We start from the raw sequence: 20,026 nt of genomic DNA on the forward strand, positions 1-20,026 counted from the left end.
AAAGAAAGAGAGAAAGAAAGAAAGAAAGAAAGAAAGAAAGAAAGAAAGAAAGAAAGAAAGGAAGGAAGGAAGGAAGGAAGGAAGGAAGGAAGGAAGAAAGAAAGAAAGAAAGAAAGAAAGAAAGAAAGAAAGAAAGAAAGAAAGAAAGAGAAAGAAAGAAAGAAAAGGTGAGGGGGCTAGAGAGATGGATGGTTCAATGGGTAAGAGAATTTGTTGTACAAGCATGAAAACCTAAATTCAGTAACCCTGTAAAAGCTGAACATGTTTGCATGTGCCTATAACCCTGATATTAGGGGATAGAGACAGGCAAATCCCAGGAACTCAGGGGCCAGCCAGCTTAACCCAAATGGCAACCTTTTAGGTTCAGTGAGTGACCCTGTCTCAAGAGAATCCAACAGAGAGCCATAGAGCAGGACGTCTAGTATCTTCCTCTGGCCTCTGCTCTCACATGTGTCCATGCACACACACACATATACATACATACGCACGTGCATATTTATACACGTACACACATGTTTACACACATACACAGAAATAGAGGGAGAGATACATAAAAGCCAGGCAGACTGGTTCACAACTATAATCCCATATGAATCAGTCAGGAGTTGATTCACTGTGCAATGCTGCCTGTCCAAGGCCCAACAGGAGACGGACTTTCTTCTCTCTCAACTGCTGTCAGCATGAGGTAAAGTTCTTTCCACCCTTCTGTGCTCTTCATTCTCTTCTGTGACTCCAGAACAGTGTACCTTCCCTCTGTGGAAACCTTACTTGCTATTCCCTAATTGGCCTACTGTTCCTGAGCTGGGCCTCCCAGCGTTCATTCCACCTCTGGCTCTCTCCTGCCTGACCATGTTCACAGCTCCCTAGGCCTCCTGAACTCCTGTCCCAGATGGGCTCAGTGTGGAGCTACTGCTCCCCTCAGCCCAGTGGCTCAGATCCAGTTTGAGTGTCTGTCCTTCCCTTTGACCCACTCTTACTCTTGATCAGCCCCCAACACTGTTCCGCTCTGTCCCTTTTTAACACCAAGGCTCCCTGCCAAGCCCTTAGGCCTGGCCTGGCCTCTCTAGATTGATCACCAGTGTTCACCATTCAGCCTGTCTGCCACAGGCTCAAGGAGATCTCAGAACTCAATCGGACACTGTCATAGCTCTCTTCAAAACAGACTAGAGTTCCTCATGCCCACAGCCTGGCTACCCCTAAGCCCCTTCTCCACAAACCCAGCAGCTCAGAGACTATGGATCTTCTGTCAGCATGAGTCTTCTGTCAGAAGATGTCACTGGGACCCACCCACCAGAAGCAGTTTCCTGGGGCTATCATCCCAAAGCACACAGACCAGACATCTTAAAAATAATCATCTTTGTCTCATAGAAGCCAAATAAAGGTGAAAGCGCCCTCAGGCTAAGCACTCCTGGTGGTCTGCAGATAATCATGTGCATTCCTTGGTGTGTAGGTTCTCCCCACCGTCCCTGTCCTGCAGCTACATGGCTGCCCTCATATATATCATAAGCCAGCCATTCTGAAGCAGAGGTCCATCCTACTCAACCATAATCTCATCTTTACTAGTGCTATCCACAATGAACCAACTTACAAGAAGTCTCATCCGAGACAGTAACCTCAGCATATAAATTGGGGGATCCAGTTCAGCCCTTAACATGCACTGGTCCCAGCATCAGAATGGGTTCCTGGCCACTGAGTTCACATGCCTTAAGGATACCTTCCCAACACATCCCAGCAAATGGCATTCCACTGGTGTTGTGTAAATATCCATTTCAGGTCCCTGGAGACAGAGATCACCAGCTTATAATGACACCAAGAGGAAGGTATGAGCCATCACCTCCATCTCCAAGGTGGAGGATGCCAGGGGCTGCTGCAGCCCGACCTCTCATGTCTTCTCCCTAGGAACGCTCCCCCAACATTTGCCGCGGCTGTGACCCACGAGGCAATTTCCCAGCTGCTACAGACAGACCTTTCGGAATTTAAGAGGTTGCCTGAACAAGAGGAGGAAGATGAGGAGGAGGAAGAGAAAGCCCTTGTGATCTGTAAGTTCCACTTGTATGACTATGGAATTGTTTAGCAAGTGACAAACCCAGATTGACACTAAAGGTCAGTGCCAAGGTGCCGTCAAGTCAGCAGTGTCAGAGTACAGCAAAAGCATGATGTGGCACAGAAAACCTGCAGTGGACTGACCAGCGCCTAGGTCAGAACCAGCCAGTGAGACAGCCCGCCTTTGTGTTCTCTTAATGGCGCTTCAGAGCACTTAGAAATGAATGGTGCTTGTCCTGTTTTACACATGAGGAATGCAAGGTATTGGTTCACAGCCACACAGCCAATTTCATCTGTACTTGCTGCCCCCTCAGCTAACATGAGGCCCCTAGCAAAGTGGTATGTCCACCCATGGAGAGAGGCAACTGTTGTCTAGGTCCCCTGCCTTTATTTACCTTGGTTGGGATCATTAGATGTCAGTGATCCCATAATCATGAGGTAGCAAAGATGGAGACTATGTCTGCTGCTGCTGGAGCAGCCGCTACAGGGGAGAAAGCCCTACAGTGACCCACCACAGCCAGAGGAGCCCAGGGAGGTGCTGCTGCTGGAGCAGCCGCTACAGGGGAGAAAGCCCTACAGTGATCCACCACAGCCAGAGGAGCCCAGGGAGGAACGCCAGGAGGCTCCAAGACCATTTGATAGAGTCTGTTTATAAAATATGGCTCTGACTCTGCATGACTCTTTCCTACTCTTCTGCCAAGGTACCAAAGTACCGGGAAGGAAGTAGCAGCTGTAGGAATGTACACACAGGATGTGGGCCGTTTTCCAGCCCTCCCTTTGCTCAGCATTAGGGCATGTGTAGAAGGACAAAGAACACGGCAGGAGAAAAAAGGAAACTACTGCAGCCTTTAGCACTTGCACCTACCAGCCACCCTCCTCACCCCCATTTCTGGCCCCTTCCACAGCTTCCTGCCAGCCTTCATGCCAGCATGGCCTTGCCCCAGCCTAGGAGACAACTATTCATAATGACAGGCAGCCATTGTTCTCTATAAAGCCAGCAGGCGTCCAATCTGGTGGCAGTTGCCACCAGGGCCCCGCTGTACCCCTCCAGACAGGAGACAGTATCACCTGCTGGTGGGAAAGAGAATTGCAGCTGACAAGCCAGGCCTTACACCCAAGATTTTAGAAAAGGAATGTGCATTCCCAGCCTTCCCTGCCTGTCCCAGAGGTACCATGAAGGCCTGGGCATGTGGCCTTGAGCAAGTCTGTAGTTTGCTGGATGTTCTCCTCTTTGAGGCTTATTGCCACAGGCAGAAATGTGACTGAAGCACCTGCATGCTCACCTGCAGCAGCTTCCCTGTGATTGCTGTGAAGGCAGACCTCCCAGGCAGGTCTTAAAGCTCAGGACTATAGCCCTTGGCCAGAAAATCAGGGTAGGACTCCAAGAGCCTGAGGCTGAGCATTACCGTAGGGCTTGCCACCAACGCTGCCTCCTCCTCCTCCTCCTCTTCTTCCTCCTTCTTCTTCTTTTTGGTTTTTCGAGACAGGGTTTCTCTGTATAGCCCTGGCTGTCCTGGAACTCACTCTGTAGACCAGGCTGGCCTCGAACTCAGAAATCCGCCTGCCTCTGCCTCCCAAGTGCTGGGATTAAAGGTGTGTGCCACCACTGCCTGGCGCCATCTTCATTTTTAATTGCCATTCTTTGCTTGAGCAAAATTCAAATCTAAACCTATTCTGGAAATAGCAGTGTAACCGAAGGCTAAAAAGGAGACAGCCTAGGCCTAGAGCCCAGCCATGTTCAACATTTCCTAAATACCAGCAGTCTCCAGGAGCAAGAAGGAGACCACAACAGCTCTCCAGGCAGTCATAGAGTCTAACTGTGTACAGAGGAGAGAGTGAAAGACCTGGGAAGAAATGTGGTTGGTGAGTGGCTTAGACACAGGGCATGTCAGGTCATCAGGGGTTGTACTGGATCACATTTAGAGCTGTGGTCCCTAGGTTGGGACCAACAAAGTCAGTTCTCCACTCCCACATTGGGAACATGGGGGCTGCTGCTAACAGTCCCCAGCATGATGGCTGCAGCAAATGAGATATCCTGCCCCCAACCTTGATGGAGGAGTCTGGCTGGACTTCCCCTTCTCTCTGCTCACTGCTTTCCTCCTGTGGCTCCCTTCGGCCTCCTTCTAGTCCTCCTGTTTCTTCCCTAGCCATACTTCTGACTAAGCACATGTCTCCCAGCTCTCCTTATCCCTGCTGTGTCCTTTGATGCTTGAACCCTGTGCCTGGGCTTAGGGAGGTTGGGGTGGGACTGTTGTTATTGTTGTTGTAGTCTGTTCCATCTTTTAAATGTACATTGTTTTGAAATAATAAGTATTCATGCAGTGAGTTATGAGATATAATATAGAGATGCCCCAACTACATATACATGACCCCGTTTCTCTCCTAGGAACATCATACAAAACTGTAATGGTATGTCATACAAGATCTGAATGTGGTCAGACACAAGCCAGCTTCCTTATTGCAAGGATTCTGCGTTACCTCCCACAGGCCACCCTAACTTTCCTCTCCTGCTGTAGCCAGTCTGTAACTCCCAGCAGTGACTAGTTTTCAGCATTTCAAAAGGCCTATCAGTGAATCGCACGGCCAACACTTGGGGTTAGTGTCTTCCACTTGGTGTGATTCTCTGGAGATGGACCTGGCCACTTCACTCAGTTCTGCTGCTGGACTGTCACCCAGGTCTAGCTGCTGAGCCATTTAGAGGTTGGAATCTGGACAGGTCACAGATTTGGGCTATTATAGATGTAGCTGGTATGATTCATGCACTGTTCTTATGGGAACAGCCCTCATTTTTCTAGGATTCATGCCCAAGAGTACAGTTCCTGGCTTAGCAGACAGTTGCGTGTTTAGTTGTGAACGTTATTTTTAGTAGCAGCTTAAGTGAGAACAGGCCAGACTTCACTTATTCCTCTACCATTAGATCTGTAATATTTCTAATTAATGGATAGTTAACGAGACACTTTCATCACTGGCAACAGACTTTCTTGCATACTTCATAGGCTGGTGTGCTGAGCATGGACATGCCCTGGGAAGTGAGGTTGACTAGTGGGCCCTGTGTAGACTGTTGGGAGGGGCTTTTAAAACCTGGGGACATGGCAGGAAAGGAGTATAGGAGAGTAGCTAAGCTTCCACTGCATGGCTTTACTTTTTGGTTAACAAATTCTCCATCATGCCCATCAGTTCTAGATGCCAAAGGCCTGGCACGGAGCTTCTTTAACTGGCTTTGGGAAGTATGTAGCCGGTGGCAGAAGCAGGTGCCATTGACTGCCCAGGCCCCTCAGCGGCAGTGGCTGGTCTCTATCCATGCCATCCGGAACACACGACGCAAGATGGAGGATCGACATGTGTCCCTTCCTGCTTTCAACCACCTCTTCGGCTTGTCTGTGAGTATTGCACCTGCAGAACCCAGAATAAGCAGTGTAGGGGTTGGGGGAGAGTGGGGTGTAAAAGGTGGGGTGCCATGAATGCTGAGAGAGCTGCCAGCCAAAGCTAAGCGTGGGGAAATACTGAGAAACTGCTGTCTTGGGGCAGAGTACTAGGCAGTCTTCAGAGTACCACCCCAGGGAGCCTGAAGCTAATTCAGAACACCAGCACCTTTGGGCCAAGCTTCCACATCCAAAGACTAAACAAAGACAACAATTGGCCTGTTTTTATATAAAGACTCTAGGTGCTAGGTTCAGACTTGAATTGCTGAGCCTCCAACAGCAGACACCTGATGCATCTTACCTTGGGTTATGTCTGCAGTATCCAGGTGGAACTGGGCTCCAAGGGCTGTCCTTTCCCAAGTGGCCCTGTGTGTAGTATTTTAGCCAGTTTGACTTGTCTTGTGGTAAGGGCTGTGTCAGTTCTTCCAGACCCTACCTGTCTTGGGTCTGTTTTGCTGTTTAATAGGGTACCTGAGACTGGATCATTTATTAGAAATACATTTTTTACTGCTCTGGAGACTGAGAGACCTTAGGTAAAAGGGCTGCATCTGAAGGGAGCCTTCATGCTGGTGAGGAACTCTACAGAACACCAAAGTACTCCAGGCCATCACATAGCAAGACCAAGTTTCCCAAGGAGAAAAATTATGTCTCCATTCATCCCCAAATGAATTGATGCCAGTTACCTTCCAAAGATCTCCCTCACATCCTGTGAGGGTTAGGCATCAACTACATGAATTATGTGGACAGACTTTGTAACCATAGGGTTACCCTAGTTACTGCCTGGAGAGCATCCTCGCCAGATGAGAGCAGCTGCCTGGGGGTCTGATTCCCACTGTGCTCCCACCAGGACTCTGTGCACCGAGCCTACTTTGCTGTGTTTGATGGTCATGGAGGCGTGGACGCAGCAAGGTATGCCTCTGTCCACGTGCACACCAATGCTTCTCACCAGCTAGAGCTGCTCACAGACCCTGCAGCAGCTCTCAAAAAAGCCTTCCGGCGCACTGATGAGATGTTTCTCCGAAAAGCCAAGCGAGAGGTAAGAACTGGCAGTTGGGTCGAACGTGCTATTTGGGGATCTGTAGCTGTTAACATTAGAGAAGTCTGTTCTCCACAGAGGAAGAAAAATAAGGAGTTGGTACCTCAGGAAGGAAGGGTCTCTCGAGAACTGCTGCCAGTCGTGGTACTTCAGAAAAGAAGGGTTTCCGAGAGAGCTGCTGGCAGACATGGCGTTCAGAAAGCAAAGAACGGTTTCACTAGAGCTGCCGGCAGTCATGCTATTCCATTATTCCATTCCTTCAGGCCTGAGGCTCAGTTTTCATTAAAATGGAAGCAGTGCAAAGCTTGTCTGTTGTATTAGTCTTGTTTATAACAAGATCATTGAAGCTGGATCACTTTATAAAGATAGGGGCTTGTTTTGACTCAGTTCTGGACATACAAGGCAAGTGACTTTCTTGATAATAGCCTTGCTAGTAGTATGCCATGGTGGCTCCGAGCAAAAAATAGGAAAAGTGTGTGTGTGTGTGTGTGTGTGTGTGTGTGTGTGTGTGTGTGTGTGTACAAATATGCATGTCCACATATAGGTGTATATATGTGTTTTCTAGTCTCCCTCCCTCTCCGACAGCCACCATGACCTAACTATGAGGAAATCTACCCTCTACCCTGTGCAATCATGGCCTTATCCAGCCCCAGTGACCTCCTAGTACTTAACTCCAGCAAAGTCCTCTTAGCTGATGCTTTTACCCTCTTAATATCTCATCTCAGGAATTAAGTTACAGCACATGAAGCCTTGGGGCCTGCAAACCACAACACCCCAGGGCCACCATGCTGGATCTCTGTGACATAGACACAGTCTGCCAGCCTAGCGAAGGACTCCCTGGCTTACGATACAGGCTGTTTCCTTCAGCTGAAGGTGGTAGGGTGGCAGGCAAGTACTTAAAAGAACTGATAACTTATAGCTCTGTGAGCAAGAGATAGGGCAGAGAGGCAAGCTTGGTCTCCCAAGAATCTAAGCCCCAGCGAACACAGTACTGGGTACTCTGAATAACCCTTGCTAGTCTGAGCTGTAAGAATAGCCACAGCCAGCCAGTGTCAGGAGGACCTGGACCCTGTAGTTGAAGGACACTGCTTTGGGGGCATGGGCTCCAGACAGTCTAACATGCCTATGAAAGCAGGGGTTTGTGTTGCTGAAAATTTGTCTGCTCTGGGAGTGGTGGTCTCACCAGGATCCACAAGGGCCCAGATGTCATTGTATCAAAAACCAAACAAACAGAAAATATAAGGCGTGATTGACAGACTGTCCCAGTGTCTGTTGCTCAGCCAGGTCTCTATGAGTAGCCACTAGGAACTCTTCTTGGACTGACATTATGTGTTTACATGAGACCCTTGTTTATGAAAAAGACAGTGGGCCTCTCTTCTGTGAACTGAAAGCAACCTCCCTGGGCCTTCCTAGCAGCAGTGAGGGCAGAGTCTGTGGGGCCAGTGCAGAATCCTGCCGCACTTAAAGGCAAAGCGTAGATGGCCACTGGCTGAGAGTGAGCAAAGCCCAAAAGACATTAGTGGATACACAGGTTTTTAGTTTCTTTCCCTCTCTCACTTGCTCTGGAGATCAAACCTAAGGGCCCCACATGGCTAACACAAGTGTTCTTCCACTGAAGTATACCTTCAGCCCCTTTTGGTTTTTTTAACGCATGTTTTTAAAGATACAATTGGAACATTCAATGTATATGTTTACAGTGTTCGGTTGGGACACTCGTGAAGCCCTGGCTCACTCCTGACCTTCCATACCTAGTTCCCAGTGTCATTAGTCTGCTTCCTGCCACCACAGACCTTCTTGCCAGTTCCAAAGTTAGGTATGAAGGCGGTCCTGTAGGACATGCTCTCTCATTACAGTATGATCATTACTTGATCCGTAAGCACAGCTGTGGGAGCCTTTGTATGGGCTTGACCTCCTCTTCAGTCCTTCTCAGCCCTACACGGCTCTCCTCTCCCTGCAGCGACTGCAGAGTGGTACCACAGGTGTGTGTGTGCTCATCACAGGAGCAGCCCTGCATGTTGCCTGGCTTGGAGACTCCCAGGTCATCCTGGTACAGCAAGGACAGGTAGTGAAGCTGATGGAGCCACACAAACCAGAGCGACAGGTAAGGGGCTCCCTTTATACAAACTTAAGACATTCTCAGGCCCCTATTGTGCTGGACCCCCGTTGGGGACCCCATAGTGAAATGGAATGCTGGGAGGTCCCAGCTCAGTATTAATGTTGTAAACTAGAAAGTACAGAATACTCCCAGTGCTCCTTTATAAGGAGGGTTCCTTTGTCTGATTAGAGTGAGCAGGGATCCCATATGAGCCCTCCAGGGAGTTCTGTGGACCACAGTGACAGAGTCCAGAGTTTCAAGCAAGAACAGGGCCTCGTGCCCTAACAAGCAAACACAGAATTGAGCCTGCAGGGCCTACGCTCAACCCAGAAGAATCCTGCAATACTTACAGGCAAAGTGAATGGCCACTGACTGAGAATGAACAAGAAAGCCACACTGCCCTGAGTCTGAGAAACCTCAGGCCTGGAGCTTCAAAACATAGAGGCCACCCTAGGATCTCAGGACCCTGAAGTCTCTTGTCCTCTTGAGTCTTTTTTTTTTTTAAGATTTATTTATTTATTATATATGAATACACTATAGCTGTCTTCAGACACACCAGAAGAGGGCATCAGATCTCATTACAGATGGTTGTGAGCCACCATGTGGTTGCTGGGATTTGAACTCAGGACCTCTGGAAGTGCAGTCAGTGCTCTTAACCACTGAGCCATCTCTCCAGCCCAACCTGTCCTCTTGAGTCTTAAGGTCATCACCTGGACACAAGTGTACCAAATGCTCAGACTGTTACCTCACAGGCATGTATGGATGATCTCCTAGGGTCAGAAAGAAAGCTTAGAGTCAAGGAATATCCCTATACCGCCTTCCCCAACCCTGCATCTGCCACATTTCTCTCTGCCGTGTCACACAGCTGGTGGACCGCCCCTCATCAGCACATAAAGAGCTCCCATCCTTTCTTACAGACACATGGCATAGCCTTTCATTCACAGTTAGTCCTCAAGTCAATGAGACATTCACCAGTATTTTCTTCTTTCCATTCTGAAAACAAGGCAGGATAATTGATAACAGTGTGCATCCCATCATCCAGGCTCAGGTATATCTGCACAGCGGGTCCTGGGAGCAAGGATGCTAAGTCATAGGAGACATGCTACAGTCTTAGAGATTTGCCCAACTTCTGTCCTTAGGCTACAGCAGTGCGAGCCAAGCACAGTCTCACCAGTCCATGGAGTGTACCCATCTGTTTCATGACATTTCGTGGAGAGAAAGAAGTGCATGTTCACTCCAGATAAAAAGCATCAGTAGCAGACCAGAGTCAGTCCACAGGTGACTTGCAGTTGCACTGTGGGAAAACCTACCTCAGACTTGTGAAGGCTTCATGCCTTAAACTTCCTGCACAATACTCTGGGCTTTCCAAATCCTGCAAGCCTGCTGAGCTCCTCCCACCAGAAAGGTCTATTTCAGTCAGAAGGGAACTGTTACACAACACCATCTGGAAGGCAGAGCTACCTCGTTTCTCTCTTTCAGAGTGCATTTGTCTTAGGGTTTTTGTAGGGTTTTTGTTTTGCTGTTTGGTTGGTTTAGATTTTGTTTGCTTGGTTGTTCATTTTTTTGTTTGTTCTTTTTCTCTCTCTCTTTCTTTTTTCTTTTAAGACACATTATCTCTATGTAGCCTGTCTGGTCTGAAACTTGTTATGTAACCCATCCTAAATGCAAACTTGAGACAATCCTTCTGCCTTTGTCTCACAGGTACTAGGATTACCCATGTGAGCTACCACACCCAGACTTCCAGAGTAAATTTGGATATAGTTTGTTGTTGTCGTTAAGATGTTATTGTTTTTATTTATGTGTATGAGTGTTTACCTACACATATATGGACCACTTTCGTGCCTAGAATCTGCAAAGTCCAGAGAAGGTGTGAGATCCTCTTGAACTGGGGTTACAAGTAGTTATGAGCCACCATGTGGGTGCTGCAAACTGAAGTCAGGTCCTCTATAAGAGCAGCCAGTGCTCTTAACCACGAAGCCACCCCTCAGCAGCCAGTGCTCTTACCCACAGAGCTATCCCCTCAGCTCTTGATCTTTTCAGAAGTTCAACGTCATTGCATTCTTTCCAGCAAGCACTCTGTCTGCCCTTTGCCCGTTCTTGCACTGACTGTGGACAGCACAGCCATGTTAGGGAGATCAGCTCCTGCCTGGGCATTGCATGTGTCCCCTCACATCCCTCTGTTGTCCTATAGGAGTTTGGGATGTTCTTCAGCAGAGTCAGATTGTCTCCCCTCTTGTAGTTCTCCCAGGTCGCAGAAGCAGGACAGGAAGCAGTCGGGTATATGGCTCATGGTCTGGGAGGTACATGTGCTCAACCCGGCAAACAGTAAAGAGAACCAAGGTTCAGTCACTTGCCCAGCACATACTGGTAAAGTGATAGCCTCTGCTGCTCTGTCTCCATCACCACAAGGGATTGACTTCTGCTACCTGGGCAGGTAAAACACAGCCAGGTTTGGATCCAGTGCCAACCTTGGCTGTGGAGCTGGATATTCTCTTTCTCACGCCTGGTGGGAACATTTTCCACACAGTCCTGAACCCTGTTTGCTCCTAGCTTGACCCTTCCAAGCCTCAGGGTTTGTCAGGCAGGCAGGATCTCTTGAAGGTGTAGGGTAAAGATGGAGTGGCCTGGTACTGAAGTTAGTGCCGGGCCAGGGGAAACACAACTGTGGGTCAGGTATCTGCCAACCTGTAGCTTGCCCAGCTCCACCCCATCCTGCTAGCTCTCGCCTGTAATACCTGCCAATTTCCAGAAAAACAATCATTTGTGTGAAGACTCCTGTAGGAGCTAGAGCAACAATAGGACCATGAGACCATGCCAGCCTGGAGAGCTTCGGAGGAGACAGGATTGTGAGGACTCGCGAGGATGTCTCGTCCTGAAGCTGTCTAAACAGACATCACACCCATGGGCTCAGTTTAGGCCAGCTGACATTTAGTGTCTACTCTGTAGGATGGTTTCCTGAGGCAGCAAGGTGATAAAACTGGAACTAGTACCTTCTGCCCAGCAACTCTGGTGGAGAAGCAGAGCACAGTAGTGAGGGTACAAGACTCCAGTCAAGTACTGTGGGAAAAGCATGTGGAAATAAGGCTGAACCCTGGAGACAGATGTGACTTGAGCATGTCAGAGATGAGAGAGAGAACAGGTTGTGCACAGACCTGAGAAAGTGGAAAACTCTACAAGGGCTCAGTGCCAACTCTCACCATGCCCAGGCCACTAGAGGACTGCTGAGGTCTGCTCTCAAAAAGGATGCGCTGTGAGGCTGTAAATGGCATCTGCAGTTGTAGATTGGTGGCCTCAGGAGGGAGGAGCCCAGGCTTTGGGCCGTATGGAGAGGGCCTTGGGAGTCCACAGGGAGGTGCTCTGAGTGGCGCTCAGACCTTGCACACTGCAGCCCTGACGCCAGGGCAAGGGTAGTGTGGCCGTTACTAGAACTGCTGAGCCATCAAGCTTTGGCTGCGGAAATGCTATTTCAGGTGTGGAGGATAAAGCAGGAGGAAAGGGGAAGTGTATCAGAAGAAGCAGGCAAGGGTGCTGGTTTGCACCTGGAACAACCATGGGCACAGGGCAAGGCTGTGATCAGTGCAGACAGAGGAGGGATCCAGGAAAGGGAAGAAGGACCAAGGTTGTAGAGCCGAACTCAGCAAGGCCAACCAGCTTGGCACATTACTTTAAACCCTGGTGCTATAGTGCGTGCAGACTGGGTAGGCCTGTTGAAACAGAGGCCTGTCAGTGTAGGGATCACTGGCCTCAGTGCCTATATCAGCTCTGTTCACACAGTCAGATAGCTTGACCTGGAACTTCAGAAAGGAAGGTTCTGCAGCTTAGAAGCCTTGGGGAGGTTCTATTCCAAGGAAGATGTGAGGTTAGGTTTACACAATAAGAGGGATGTGAGTGACCTCCCTCATCTAGGAGATATTCAAGATGCCCCAGAGGGGCTCGACACATGCACTCAGCTGTTAACATTAGCCTTCAGGAGTTAAACTTTACATCTGGAAGGAATTGACAGAACCAAAGAGAGTTTCAAGTTCCCTGTAGCTAGACCAAGCCTCTGCCCATCCCCCTTGAAGTTAGGGTTGGATCTACTGGCAAAGACAATGCCCAGGAGTAAGTAGGGAGAAGAAGGAGGACTAAGCGGTGGACATGCTACTGCCTCTCATGGCCTAACTCGAGTGTAAGAGCCCTGCCAAATGGCCTTATGTGCATAGCACATGCTTCGTCCCAGCAGTTTTCACAGTAGAGATAACAGCCTCAGGTGAAAGGTGAGGGATCTGCCCCCCTGAGTCTGAGCTAACACCGCTATCCTGCCCCAGGAGTACCTTCTTGGCCCAAGCACTGCTTAGAGATGTGTCATGGCTTGTATAAGTGACCCTTCTACGCTGCCCCCATTCCTTGATTAACCACCCTGTCTTTAATGATGTCGGATTTGGATATCTAGGTAAGCTTCTTGACTTGGTTCAGGTACTTTGGCTTCAAATGTGTTTTAGGACTTAAGTTCTACTTATGTAATGACATTCAAGCCCCTGCCCCCACCCCCCAACTCACCCAAATCCCCACCTCATAACTATCTCTTGCAGGATGAGAAAGCACGTATTGAAGCACTGGGTGGCTTTGTTTCTCTTATGGACTGCTGGAGAGTCAACGGAACCCTGGCAGTGTCTAGAGCCATTGGTAAGAGAGTACACCAGGGCTGCTTCACCGTGGGGAGCCATGGGCTTACTCAGTGACTTAGGACATAATAATGCTCCCTAAAGTATTCACAGCGTTTAGACCTCCTAGACTTACAGTGGAGCTGCCTCCAAATAAACCCAAGATAAGCTAAAAATATTGTGTTCAGAATGTGATTCACCCAACCTAGTGGATACCAGCTCAGCACAGTCTAGGGAAATGTCAGCAGTTGACTCCCAGCTGATTGTAAGCTGCAGTTCTCTGCTGCTTATTCAGCATGGAGGTGGTTGGACCAGGTCACTCTAACCAGGAGAGGCTCAGGTTCACAGTGCAGTTTCTATTGACTGTAAATTGTCAAACATTGTAAAGTCAAGAAGCTACTAAGTAGGAAGAGTGTAGCTTACTAGGTAAAGTACTTGCCTAGTGTGCACAGAGTCCTGAGCTCAGTCCCTACTTGTGCCGCTGCTGCTTGAACCAGGCATGATGGCACACACCTGTAATCCATCCTAGCATTCAGGAGGTAGATAGAGGAAGATCAGAACTTCAAGGGTATCCTGGACTACATAGGCTATTAGAAGCCAGCCTGGGCTACAGATCTTTACACAAATAATATGATCAACTGAAAATAGAAAATTAGGGGCCCTCTATAGGGCCTACTAAAATACAGTAGGAAACCTCTAGTCCGGGTTAAATATTCTATAGATGTTGTCTTCTGTAAGCTCATCCATGCTGATTCTTTTTTTTTTTTTTCTCCAAAAAAAGTTTAAGATCCTTTTTCCTCTTGGAGAATAGCTTCCCATTCTCCTCTGTCTCCGGTCACTGCTGAAACCCAACTCAGAGAGCACACCTGCCCCTTCCAACAACTCTATCTCCATCTACTCCCTGGGAGCTTGGCATCTGCCCTCTCCTCCTCCTGAAGTCTTTGTTGGCTGCTTCCTCTTAGCCTGTCTTCGTGCTGTTCTAGCTGTTTGTTATCTCTAGACATACTGGAGGCACAGCCTCTCCCAGAGTGAGAGCTGCTCTGTGGAGCTGGGGATGACTCCCCTACAAAGAGGGTGGGAAACATTAAGCAGGTGACCCCCTTGAGAGCCAGCTGGGCTCCTGTACCTGCATGCCCTTGGAAATGGTGATATGGGTTGGTTCTGAGCACATGGGAAGTAGGAAACAAGGCTCTTCTGTCTGTTCATTCCTAGGGGATGTCTTCCAGAAGCCCTATGTGTCTGGCGAGGCAGATGCAGCATCCAGAGAGCTAACGGGCTCGGAAGACTACCTGTTGCTTGCCTGTGATGGCTTCTTCGATGTTGTCCCCCACCATGAAGTCACGGGTCTCGTCCATGGCCACTTGCTCAGGCAGAAGGGCAGTGGGATGCACGTTGCTGAAGAGCTGGTGGCTGTAGCTCGTGACCGAGGCTCCCATGACAACATTACAGTCATGGTGGTCTTCCTTAGGGACCCCCTGGAGCTGCTGGAGGGTGGAGTCCAGGGGACAGGGGATGCCCAGGCAGATGTAGGAAGCCAGGACTTGTCCACTGGTCTCTCAGAACTTGAGATCAATGCTTCACAGAGAAGCTAAGTGGTCCAGACCTCCAGGCCCCATCCAGACTCTCCCTCTGCCCTTGTGATCCGCCCCCCATCAAAGACCTTAGATCAAAGACCCAACAGGTATAGTGGGCAGGGGTGCACACCTTCACAGCATTCCCTTAGCACCCCAGCCCTTCACGTTGCCTGCCACAGCCTGTCCTCATAGCTGCAGAACTGCAGTAGGCAAAAAGAAAGCATAGGAAAATGACCTCACAAAAGAGTAGATAGCTGCGGTCATCAGGGCAGGACAGGTCTGGGGACATAAACCGTAGGCACCTGCTGATAGCCTAACCAAAAACACAGGTCAGGTCTTGGGAGACCCTCACACAGATCCTGGGGTGAGATCTGCAGCCAGGTGTCCAGCCCAGGCTTGTAGCTTCTCACTGTACCCAAAGCTGGGAGGGTTTGGTCTGTGCTAACGCTTGCTGTCCTGCTTGACTGCTGGCTTCCCAAAGAGGAGACATTGGTCTTCATGGGAGGAGCACCAGGAGAGTGGCCCACTGCCAGTCCACTCTTAACTGAGTACTAAGGCCACTAGGGCTTTCTAGACCTCTGTCTTTCCCCCTGAACTTCCTGGGGAGATGAAGTCAGACGTGTGTGTGTGTGTGTGTGTATTTGTGTGCTTAGATTTATTGCAGGGAAAAGTCTAATCCAGAATCAGTATTCAGGCTTTGTCACGTTGTATCAGTGCCAAGGTGACCACAAGGTCATGTAACTTAAGCAAAACTTAGCATTTATTTTATTCCTGAAAACTTAAGTATTTTACTTTTTTGTGTGTTTGTGGAGACATTTGCAGTATTACTGACTTTTTTTTTTCCTAAATCAGGATGGAAACAAATTTTTCCAGGTTATGTTAATAAGCCACGTAAGTGCCTTAAGCAGCTTTGGTGTTGATGAGGATTGCTGAACGTGCCGTGGGTCCTGATAGGCAGACATGTTGAGGGTCTCAAAAAGGCAGCATTTGTTGTGGAAAGCCAGCACTCTTTCTGGGAAGGTCCTTTTGTGCTTCTGGGTACCTCAGAACTTCCTTGAAGTGATGGGCAGAGGCTGTGACTATGGGCATCTGGGGTGACACTGGCCTCCCTGTCCACCCTTAGAGTCTGGCTGGATCCCAGCTGAGAAGACCTTACTGCTCTTGGTTAGAAGCTTGACACTGTCTTAGTGCGTTTGCAGTTACGTTGGTGAAGTCATTGAGGACAGTGCTTAGGTGAGGAACTTTGGCAAGCCCAGAAGTCCACCATCTTTCATCTGTGACTGGTATCCTTCCCTGCTAAACTCTGTCCTGACCTGAGCAACATGAAAGACCACCACATCCCTAGAGCAATGATGTCTAAAATCAGGCTCGAAAACTAGGCCAGGGGTTGGGGGGACACCCAGAGTTGAAGGACTAAGGAGGCCCTCAACAAGGGACAAGTGTGAGTCAGGCTGCTGCATGCAGACACTGGCAGGTCCAGAGGATAATAGGCAGCTTAGCAGAGGCTCAGGAAGGAACAGTAGGAAGGTTGCCTGTGATATCCCCATGGAGGAGACATAGTCCACCTATAGAGTGAAAGCCCTAGCAAGACTTGCAGAGCTTTGCTCAGCGCACCTAAGCCCTCTTTCAAAAGAAGCAAGGGTGCTCATACTTCTTCCCCTGAGGCGAATCCACTGTCCAGCAGTAGGGGAGCAAGCCAGCCAAATGCAGTTGGGCATACCACCTGTATGCTTGGCATTCACCCATTCCCACAGCAGGGATGGAAGAGTTGGGGCCAGGTAGTTGATTCCTTGGTCAAATCTCCTGACAGGAACATGGTCTCTCAGATGGTTGCCCACCATAATAACTAGGTATTGCTTAACTTGAAGGCCTGCTGCTTTCTGGGGGTCAGAATCTAGGATCCTCAGTACCATCTCAACACAGGGTGTGGTTGTTGGTCCAGCCTGCCTGTAGCAGTGACCTTGATAGAGGGAGAACTTTAGTTTTCTCCCATTTTTGCTAACCTGTTCATTGCTGGTAAGAGTGAAATTTGGGCCTCCTTGGTGATCTGGATTCATACTCACATGTAAAGCTGTGCCACATATCAAGGCCTCAGTGTGAAGGGAAGCCCCTTTCCCAGGCTTGTCTGAGTGCCTCTCCCACCTCTCAGTCCATTTGCACTGGTGATAGCCATGCCCCTGCCTGCCAGTGGTCAGAGACCAACATCAGGCACTGCTCCATCCTGATCTAGTGACCAAGGGAGACCACATTCTCCTACTGTTGACGGTTGACCTTGTGCTAGTTCCTAGGCACAGAAAAGGACTCTTCTGTCTTGACTGGAGCTGCCAGTACCAAGCCTACAAGACTTCTTGGCCACCTCCTCTTCAAGCCTTCATCCCAAAAGAATCCCCTAGCCAGTGATTCCGCTTCTCAAGTCCCTGCTTTGCCACCAACACATTGTGTGAGCAGAACCAGTCACTGTATCTCTCAGGCCTCTGGTACGCTTTAGGGTAAGGTATGGAGGGTATGCATAGCATTATCAGGAGCTGCCAGAGCAGGGAGCCCATCCTCCGCCAGCAGCAGAGAGGGGTTAAGTATTATTAGTATCTATTCTTAAAATTAAGTGGGCTAGAAAAGAGCTGAGTTACAGGCTTCAGTGTCTGTCATGGATACAAAAGCTGAAGCAGTCAGCCTGCCTTTGCAGGTGGAGCTGCCTCTCAGCTAAGGCCTGGAGGCGGAAGAGGTGGGAGAGCACAAGCAGGCTTATGGGAGTGTTGAAGCAAGGTATCTGCAGCATAGCTTTGGGAGTCTCAGAACTCATGGTGGGAGAGGCACCAGCACCTAGAGGTCTTAAAAGCCCTGCCATTCACCATGATGTCTCCCCTTGCCCTCTTGGGTTCTGCATGCAGTGCCCCCCTCTCCCAATGCTAAGTTTCAGCATGAGTGTCCTGGCTATCTCAACTGTATTCTCAGGGCCAGAAGGATGGCTCTGGCCATACTGTATGGAAGCCAGGCCAATTTGTATGAAGCAAGCTGGGCTTTGGGTTTGATTCCGCCTCTGTAGCTTCCAGGGACCATCCTCTGGAGTCCTGTGCTTTCACTGGACTCTTCAGCTTTGCCAAACACACCAAGCTTTCCCATTTACATGCCATGTGGGCCTTGCCAAGGGTTATTTCAGGGGGCTTCCTGGGAGTCTTGTTCTAAGATACCATGTTTCTTTAGTCTCAGAGACAAGTCCCAAGATGATGAGCTCATAGGACAGTCTTCCTATACTGGGCCCCTATACTGGTGTCAATAAACCATATATTCAAGATTCCTGAGTGCCACTCGCATCTCTCCCTGTCTGTCTGTAGTTAACCTCTGTATCCCTGACAAAATACTCAATAGAAAAAGTATTCAAAAAGAAGGTATTCTAGAGAGTTCAGTCCATGGTTGATCCTGTGTGCTTGAGCAGGAACATGTGACAGACTTCATGGTTGTCTACCTCAAAGCCAACCCAGGAAGAGTGAAAAGAAGTGACCAGGGACCCACAGATGTGATCAGCTTCCAAAAGCCAAGTCCTGCCTACTGGTTTCCACAACTTTCCAAAATAGTTTCAACAATTTGGTACTTGGGACAAAGCACTGAACCCCGAGCCATCGAGAGACAGAGGATTCAGGGTCCTCTTGGCATCCAGGCTATGTTTGGAAGCGTAAGGATTTGAGAAATTACCTAGCCATCTGGTCCTGGGACTCATTCTGAGACAGTCCATCCCACCAGCCATGAGGTAGAGGGGTAGGAAAGAGGGGTCAGGCCCCTGGGGAACCCAGCACATCTATGGTGCCTCATTGCAGCCTGAAATGCCTCAAGCCTTCAGGCACCGAGCACAAGGTCCTCCAGTCAGCAGTCAACTGGGACACCTGTGGACATGGACCCTCAACAGTATTTAAGGACCACTTGCATGGACACCGAAGCACCAGGCATTTCTGCCTTCACCCTGCCCTCTGCCTGGCACTCACCAGGTCCTGCATGTGGGGCCAGGGGCAGAAGCTCTCAGAAGATGGGGTACACAGTGGGAAGCACATCCCTGAGGCTCCTGATAAGTGCACTGAGCACTGACTGCTGGCTTCTGAGACAGGGTTATGAGTCACTCTTTTTTTCTTGTTTACATTTTCCCCTAAACTCTGTTATCTTAGTACAGCAAACATGCTTTTGTTTTCAGTTTAATTTTATTTCAGTACAACAGACAAATGTTAAAATTCCACATTTCAGGTTTATTGTCTGGAATTACCCAAATAAATTAGTTACTTTCACGTTGTTGTGACTAAAATCCTGACAAAAAGCAAGTGATGGAAGACAGTTCATTTTGGCTCATAGTCCATCTGGGCAGGAAAGGTATGTCAGGAGTGTGAGGTCAACCCACCAGCCCAGAAGAACAGATCTCATCCACACAGAGGAAACAGAAAAAGACCAGGAAGCAGGGCCAGCTATAAACCTTCAAAGTCCACCCCCAGTGACCCACCACCACTCCTCCACTGCACCTCCTGAAGGTTCCATAACCTTCTCAAACAGTGCCACCGGCTGAGGACCAAGTGTTCAAACCTCTGGGGACATTTCATACTCAAGCCACAACACCAGATGATTCAAAAACACCACTTAGAAATCTTTCTCTAAGGGGAGTCATAAAGAGCTTAGGGTTGCCATGGAAACAAAGCTGCAGCACAGTGCTGTGCATCAGGATTTAAACACAGTTCTATAACTGGGCCAAGTTAAAAGGTGCTGTGTGCTAAATCTAGAAACAGTTTTGCCAAGAACAACTGAAATGCCTGACTTGTAATGAGTATGCTTTAGGCTGGACATGGTGGCACACACCTTTAACCACAGCACTAAGGGGGCAGAGGTAGGGTGATCTCTGAATTTGAGGCTAACCTGGTCTACAGAGAAACGGTGGCTTGAAAACCCAAAAATCAAAAGAGGAGGAGGGGGAAGGAGGAGGGGGGAGAGAGGAGGAAGGAGAAGAAGGAGGGAAGAAGAGGAGGAGAAAAGAAAGAAGAAGTTGGACAGTGGTGGCGAACGCCTTTAATCCCAGCACTTGGGAGGCAGAGGCAGGCAGATTTCTGAGTTCGAGGCCAGCCTGGTCTACAGAGTGAGTTCCAGGACAGTCAGGGCTACACAGAGAAACCCTGTCTCAGAGAGAGAGAGAGAGAGAGAGAGAGAGAGAGAGAGAGAGAGAGAGAGAGAGAGAGGAGAGAGAG

At 49.1% G+C, this 20,026-nt stretch overlaps 1 protein-coding gene across 2 annotated transcripts in view; it reads left to right on the top strand.

The window, feature by feature from the left end:
* The window catches only part of Ppm1f (protein phosphatase, Mg2+/Mn2+ dependent 1F), a 30,467-nt gene extending 12,360 nt beyond the window's left edge, over positions 1 to 18,107 (top strand). The window contains exons 3-8 of one of the 2 annotated variants that reach the window (XM_028779657.1): positions 1,900 to 2,039; positions 5,221 to 5,423; positions 6,313 to 6,501; positions 8,459 to 8,602; positions 13,168 to 13,261; positions 14,452 to 18,107. In XM_028779657.1, the coding sequence (XP_028635490.1) occupies positions 1,900 to 2,039; positions 5,221 to 5,423; positions 6,313 to 6,501; positions 8,459 to 8,602; positions 13,168 to 13,261; positions 14,452 to 14,831 (1,150 nt within the window). In that variant the 3' untranslated portion in view covers positions 14,832 to 18,107. The remainder of the gene's footprint in view (positions 1 to 1,899; positions 2,040 to 5,220; positions 5,424 to 6,312; positions 6,502 to 8,458; positions 8,603 to 13,167; positions 13,262 to 14,451) is intronic. The other variant, XM_028779658.1, reaches the window with a different exon arrangement.
* The last annotated feature ends 1,919 nt before the right edge of the window (positions 18,108 to 20,026 follow it).

Source organism: Grammomys surdaster, unplaced genomic scaffold (genome assembly GCF_004785775.1).
Source record: "Grammomys surdaster isolate TR1022 unplaced genomic scaffold, NIH_TR_1.0 358, whole genome shotgun sequence".
Lineage (NCBI taxonomy): Eukaryota > Metazoa > Chordata > Mammalia > Rodentia > Muridae > Grammomys > Grammomys surdaster.